This window comes from Gallinula chloropus (assembly GCF_964237585.1).
Source record: "Gallinula chloropus genome assembly, chromosome: 1".
NCBI classification, from domain to species: domain Eukaryota; kingdom Metazoa; phylum Chordata; class Aves; order Gruiformes; family Rallidae; genus Gallinula; species Gallinula chloropus.
The window spans coordinates 121,620,674-121,627,605 of record NC_140085.1 but is presented as its reverse complement, the minus strand read 5'-3'; the positions used below and the strand labels follow the sequence as shown (position 1 = coordinate 121,627,605).

General features: G+C 56.4%; 1 protein-coding gene across 1 annotated transcript; it reads right to left on the bottom strand.

The window, feature by feature from the left end:
* Positions 1-607: 607 nt before the first annotated feature.
* RPL8 (ribosomal protein L8) lies at positions 608-4,804 on the bottom strand. The gene is made up of 6 exons (XM_084272778.1): positions 4,718-4,804; positions 4,320-4,463; positions 2,787-2,928; positions 2,163-2,381; positions 1,067-1,182; positions 608-807 (listed from the first exon to the last, which is right to left on the bottom strand). The coding sequence occupies exons 2-6, from the start codon at positions 4,455-4,457 to the stop codon at positions 649-651; spliced, it is 774 nt and encodes a 257-aa protein (XP_084128904.1). The 5' UTR covers positions 4,458-4,463; positions 4,718-4,804; the 3' UTR covers positions 608-648.
* Positions 4,805-6,932: the final 2,128 nt, after the last annotated feature.

Below are 6,932 nucleotides of genomic sequence, written 5' to 3'. Positions count from 1 at the left end.
GGAGCATTAGAACAGGCTCCCCAGGGAAGTGGTCACAGCCCCAAGTTTGGCCGATTTCAAGAAACATCTGGACAATGCGCTAAGTCACCTGCTCTGACTTGGCCGGCCCTGTGTGGAGCCAGGGATTGGAGTTGATGGTCCTTATGGGTCCCTTACAGCTCAGGAGACTCTGTGATAGGGTTCTGTGGAGCACTTGCTCTCCATGGCGTTCTGCCACTCTCACAAGCTTTTCCTCTGAAGAAATGGACAACAATTTGCTAGAGCCTGTGAACTTTGCAGCACCCTTTAACTGTTCCTGCTGCATTCACAGCTTAGACCAGGTAACCCAGCAGTTGTGTGTTGGCCTTCGTGTGGCCTTGGCAGCCCTGTCCCTAGGCCTGTGTTAACATCACACAGGGGGGCAACAAGAGCACCTCCACCTTGTCCCAGCCTGTGGTACCAGCTCAGAGAGACCATGAAGTGCTAGCTGAAACAATTCCTGCTCTGGAAGGCAGGGAAAAACCCACCTCATCTCCACCCAGAACTCCCCTCGCCTGAAGCTGAGAATTATCCCCGTTTCAGCCTTGCTTTGAGAACAGATCACTGGAACTTTAAAACACACACACACTAAGTTTTAAAAGTTTATTCTGCAGACTCCCCAGTGGGCCTTTAGTTCTCCTTTTCCTGCACAGTCTTTGTTCCACGCAGTCTACCCGTCCGACGGGCAGCGATGAGACCGACTTTACGCCCAGCAGGAGCATCTCTCCTGATGGTGGAAGGCTTGCCAATGTGCTGATGGTTACCACCACCAAAGGGATGTTCTACAGGCTGTGGAAAAGGAAAGCGAGTGGTCAATATAATTGATATAACTGAATAATGCCGTTCAACAGCAACAATCTGATTTAAGGGAACAAGAAACTGAAAACACAGCACAGGAACTACCAGTGCTGCCAACTGCCTTAGTGGAATGTGCAATCGCAGGGCACCCCATGAAGCTCTCTCCAGGCAGGTGTCAGGCTTTTCCCTCTACCAAACCAACCCTTGCTACACTGTACACATGGAAAAGAAGGTCTGGGAAGAGACTCACGTTCATGGCCACACCCCGGACACGTGGCCAGCAGTTCCTCTTGGCCTTGTATTTGTGGTAGGCACGGCCGGCCTTCAGGATGGGCTTGTCGATACGGCCTCCGCCAGCAACGATTCCTGGGGGAAAAACGCCGGAATGGAGACATGTGGATTTAACAGGGAAAGGCACAGCAGAAAGCATATGAGAACAAGACTAATTCCTAACAATTTCCAAGTTCAAGGCCGAGCTTCTAAAGATGCATCTCTAACAATCCCAGCTGTGTGATCTCAAACCCGTGTTTCCCAGCTCCCGGCCCCGGCCAGGGGACACGGGCTGCAACCCCTCTCTGCAGTCCATAGGTACAGGGTTAACACTTCCTAAAGCATTTACCAGTCTTACTGCCACAACACTTTGGGTACCGTTAACAACAGCTTTATAACTGAAGCAAGTCAGAACTGAAAGAGCTCAGGGGACTTCCACAGATCCCTTGAGGTTGGATACCTGCCCACCTCCTGATTTAGCCAGTTTTAATACGGGAACACACCACTGGCTCTGCTGGCTCCTGTTACGAGGCAGGCAAGTGTCTGTCGCTTGATGACTGAGTAGAGCAGCCACCTCAGCTGTCAGTCAGGCGTACAACAAACCTGGCAAAGCCTTGGCTACTTTCATTCCTTGTTAGACCCCCCCCAGAACCCCTCACCCAACTGATGACTTTGACACAGCCACTGAGCCTGGTAGGGGTCATGAGGTACCTGAGGTGTCGAGGTACCTCATGCATGACTCCTATCAGGCTCAGCTGCTGCATCAAAAGCAGGATCCCGTCAATGCTACTTCCTGCAGAAGTTCTTCCCCAAGGACAGCTGTGCAGCTCCATTACAGCTTGAGGACAATCAGCACCCACTTTTCTGTACCCTCACTAGGCGCAACCACCTCCCAGTTGAGGTTCCCACTACCAAAAGCGGCGCAGGCTGAGTGTCCGAGTTCAGTGTGCACACACGGATTGAACCTGCAGATACTCCTGAGCCCAGCCCACAAACTCCTCTCCCTTCTGGAGACCACTGGAAGCTGGGGCCCTGGGTGAAAGCCCAGCGACGAGTTCACAGCTGTCACCCCTTACCGACAACGGCTCTGTTTGCAGAGGAAATCACTTTCTTGGAGCCAGAAGGCAGCTTCACTCTGGTTTTCTTTGTCTCAGGGTTATGAGAGATGACAGTGGCGTAGTTCCCAGAAGCACGGGCCAGCTTTCCACGGTCCCCCGGCTTCTCCTCGAGGCAGCACACAATGGTGCCTTCCGGCATGGTGCCAACAGGCAGGACATTGCCAATGTTCAGCTGGGCTGCAAAGAGCAAGCAGAGCGTCAGCAGCTTCGTCCAGGCTCCTGCAGATCTCACAGATCTGTTTAACACAGGCCTCTGAACAGAGAGGGGCACCACGTAAGCGCTTCGGTACAACGGGCAGGGGCACGTGCCACTGGCTGGAAACACGGGTTTCCCATTTGGAGTAACGGGAAGGGAGGCAAAATGGGACTCTAGACAGAACAACCCCATCCGTTGATGAAAACCGGGGTTAGGCTTGTTACTCACAACAGGCTGTCCAGGAGACCACTCTCTCCAAAAAGGAAACCTGGGTTTGCTTGAAGCTAGTGGAAGCTACTGCTCTGCAGCAGCAGCAGCGTGACACCCCCAAGGTGCCCTGGTGACACCTCTGACAGTGCCCGGGCCGGGCACCTCCCCGCACTGACCTTTCTTGCCGCAGTACACGAACTGCCCGGTGTGAATCCCCTCGGCAGCGATGAACAGCTCCGTCCTCTTCTTAAACCTGTAGGGGTCGCGGAAGGCGATCTTGGCCAGGGGCGCGCCGCGGCCGGGGTCGTGGATGATGTCCTGTGCGGGAGGGGACGGGCTTTACCACAGGTCACAGCCCTGCACCCTGGGCTCCACTGAAACCAGAGAGCTGAGCGAGCCACCGACGGTTATTATTCCTGAGGTAATTCTCACTGGGATCCCCCCCTTCTCAGAGGGATCTCGATTTCTCCTGACACCGTGAGCTGACGATTCCCATTTCTAAGAACACAACCTCGTGTGTCTCCACCACAGGACCAGGTCTCTGGTTAACCCCGCTGCTCGAAACTGAGAGTTTCTGAGGTGGTTTATTCCTGACACTCCGCAGGCATCAGAGCTCCCCACGCTTTGAGATTCACTGCCACTAGCTGCACCATCACCTGTGGGCAGGGGTGAAGCTGGACAGGAGCTGCAATTTCTCCAGCTGCCTTCTGAGAACAGCAGTTGTCTGTGACCACCAGGCATGAAGTACCCCAAGTTACCCGAACCCCCAAAATGAGGAGGCACAGACTAATATTCTTTCCCCAAGAGAAAAAGAAACGTGCCAGTTCTGCTCCTGAAGTCCAGACGTGTCTATTTAGAGCACAGCTAAACTATCAAAGCTCTCTGAAAAGCATCTGTTTTCCAGGAAAGCTCAGAGGTTGGTGGTGCCCAGTATCAGCACTTTCTCTGCTGTTTCTAACAAAAGGGCAATGCTGCCCCCCACCCCATGCATTACGTAAGTGAAAGATACCCACTTCTTACCCTCAAAATCAATTACGATGAGGGTGAAGCAAGTTCATTTCACAGCCAGAAGATAACCTTGCCCTGAAAGGCTGAGGTGGCCAGATGTTCAGGACCTGCAACTAGGTACCTAATGACACCATCTGCAGCCTAAGTCTCTGACACCCAAAACATACCTACAGCAACCCCTAAAGACCCTATCTCTCATACCTCAAATAAAAGTGCTGCCTCCCCCCTGCTGTTCAGGATGAAGATGATGGATATGACTTGGTGTTTATGAAGGCTCAGTATTGCTATAGAAGATGCAATGAACTGTGCAGACACCTCCCCCACAGATTTCCTGAGTTCCAGGGAGTCGTTATGCGATACAAAAGCACGTCGACAGTCCCACACTAGCCAAGTTTTAACAGAAAACTCTGCTTCTGCCCACGTGCACCAGCTTCTTCACTGCCATCAATCCCAACAAGTGGTGTTATGGCTCAAGGAACGCGAGGCAGGAGAAGCCTGAAGCAGCAGCAGCAGCAGCCAGGCAGGTTGCAGTTCAGCTGCCAGCCCTTCAGATCCCTCGCACCGGCGCGGAGCGGAGCGCTGCCGCCTCCGGGCACCGGCCGGCGAGGCTGCCGCAGGCCCTTCCACCCGCGCAGCCCCCTGCCCGGCTCCCCGCGGGACCCCGCGGCCAAGGGGCAGCGCCCGCCCGGGCCGCGCTTTACCTTGACGATGCCCTTGATGTACCCGTGTCTCTCGGCGAAGTCCACGGCGCGGAGCTTGGCCGGGCCCTTCCTGTGCTTCACGTGGGCGCGGAAGACGGAGCCGGCGCCTTTCCTCTGGCCTCGGATCACGCGGCCCATGGCGACCTGCGGGCGCCGCGACACCCGCCGTCAGCAGCGCCGCCGCGGGACGGGGCTCCCCCCCACACACACACCCCGGGACCACCCCCCCGCCCGCAGCAGGCCGCGGCCACCGCGCCCCCCGCCGCCCGCGCCCCGGCCGCGCCCCGCCGCGCGGGGAGGGCGCGGGACGAAGCCGGGACGAGGCCGGGGCGGGCGGCGGCCGCGCCGCGGGGCGGATGGCGGCGGATGGGGGACGCGGCGCCGCGTCGCGCTCCTACCTCCGCTCCGGCCTGCGTGGGAAAGAAGGAAGCGCAGACGTCACTCCCGCGCCAAGACCCTTCCGGCGCGGAAGAGGGCCAGGCGGAAGTCGCGCCGCCCGCAGCGTCACGCCGCGCCGCTGCCTAGCAACCGGGTTCTCGCGGCTCTTGCGGCCGGTGACGGCCGGGCGGGGCGGCTGGCGGAGGCCTGCGGGTCCCCGCGGGCCGCTCGTCTCCGGTAGCTGTCAGCGCGCCTGCCTCCCGGGGCAGACGGGGCGCCTCGGCCAGGCGGTGTCCGCCATCCCTGATCCGGGGCGTCCCCGATTCACCCCCCCCCAACCCCCCTCGGGCCTGACCCGGATTGACCCGGCGGCACCGGGCATGAGGCGGCCCGGCCCGGGGCGACCGCGGTCGCGGCAGGGAGGCTCCGTGACGGACAGGGGGGGTCCGTGTCTTTCCACACCTCCCTGCACGACACTGTGCCGGGCGTTGCCCGGCCGGCAAGGGCGGCTTCAGGGTAGCGCGTAACCGCTCCTGACGGACGCGGCCTGGGCGGGCCGCGGAGGCACCGCCCCCGCACTCCGGTCAGGGGTCTCTAAAGTTTATTGCTCCAGTTCCTCGGGGGGCTTTGAGGTAACGGCTGTTTAGAAATCCGGAGGGCCGGTAGCCAGTTGCCTGGAGACTTCCCGTAAACAACCAAGTTCCCCGCGCCGAGCGCCATTCCTAAAGCAAGGCGTCACCGTTCTGAGTTAGCCGGGCAGAAGGCGCTGTGAGCAGGAAGAGCCTCCTTGAAGTGATTATGGTTTTCTGAAGGCTTCTGCATCACGCAGTTTAACAGCTAGAGATGTTAGGCTAGAAAGCAACTGAAGATGAAAACCCTGCAGCTGCTTTAAGCTGCCTTTGCCAGATTTTAATTAATATTAATTTGGGCATAATTGAGAGATACTGTGAAGCTGAGGTGATCATCTTAGCCTTCCTAATCAACTTGTGCTATGCCCTGGACGGAGAAATGAAAAGTGCCTTAACTTCTTTAACGGCCTACTAGGTTTTCAGGATCAGAGGCTTCTCTTCCCAAAGAGGTCACTGCTGCTGACCCAATTACTATTTGACTTTAGACTGACTCACTGGAAATCAGGAAAAGCTCATCAATGTGGGCCCATACATGCAATTGCTCACTTTGCCTTGACCTGAGTGGCCACTGCTTCTTTCCCATGACAATCTTCCTGCAGAACCAACAGCCTCACTCCTCTGTGCAGGCAGACAACCCTCATGTTCCTTACTGCTCCGAGTCACCATCCTGGCCAGACTGAGCCACCACAGGTAAAGAGATGGGCAGAGTGGGAAACTGGCTGTGCTCATCTGTTGGAGGGCAGTTTTCTCCCCCCACCCCTCTCTCCCTCGACCCCAGCAAACAGCCTGAGCCCCGTTTGACATGTTGCAGCTTGATACCCATGACAAACTATCGCTTTCTTTGGTTTACATTGTGTGAGTAGGTAGAGATTTTGATTTATGGATCCTGTTGGCTTCAGCCGTGGGGACAGAGGCTGCCTTAGTCTGTGCTGCGTCTGTCGGAAGTCAAGAGCCTTGAGGAACTACCTGAATTGCCAGCTAACGCCCATATAGCCAGCAATTTACACTGGTCACTCCTCTCTTATGTTCTTAGTAAGGACTTAGTAATCAATTATATAACAAGATAAGTAGCTGCGTAATGACTTAGTACTCTCGTTAGTTTTACAACCCTGTGTGAGCTACACTTTGCACTCACTGGTGTTTAACTCTCGGGCAGCGTTGCGTACCGCCGTCACCTTTCAGTTACAGGGAGGGCTTGGTCAGCCGCCTTGCTGCTAACGCATCGCTGCGGCGCAGAGGGTAAGGCTGAAACCGGAGTAATCCCTTGCTCCTCCCTACCAGCTTCCAGCTTTTTGGATCTTCTGAGTATTGCTAGAAATGTCTGTGTGTGCCCTGCACCAGGTGCCTCTCCAGCCCTTCCTCATAGTAAAGCTGAAGGGTTATTACCCATTTGTATCACCTGGGGTTGTGTTGACACTGCCTCTGCCCAGGGTTCCAGCGCTAGCCTTGTCCCAGTTGCCTCCTAAGTCTTCTTCCATCAGAGAAAACCAGGCAGAAGCCGGGCATGGTATGTATGTACCTAGGTCTCCGCTCCATATGTGCTCCTGATTTCCTCGGGACACGCTCCTGGGTGCAAAACCCTGAAAGCCCCCCAAGGTTTTTTAGC

Bases quoted from the DNA above. Each gene is read 5' to 3' on its own strand.
- RPL8 (XM_084272778.1), bottom strand. From the start codon at position 4,457: ATGGGCCGCGTGATCCGAGGCCAGAGGAAAGGCGCCGGCTCCGTCTTC. The intron at 2,929-4,319 runs GTAAAGCGCGGC...CCTCCCGCACAG, and splicing joins ACATCAAGGGCATCGTCAAG to GACATCATCCACGACCCCGG. The intron at 808-1,066 runs GTGAGTCTCTTC...CCTTTTCCACAG, and splicing joins TCCGGGGTGTGGCCATGAAC to CCTGTAGAACATCCCTTTGG.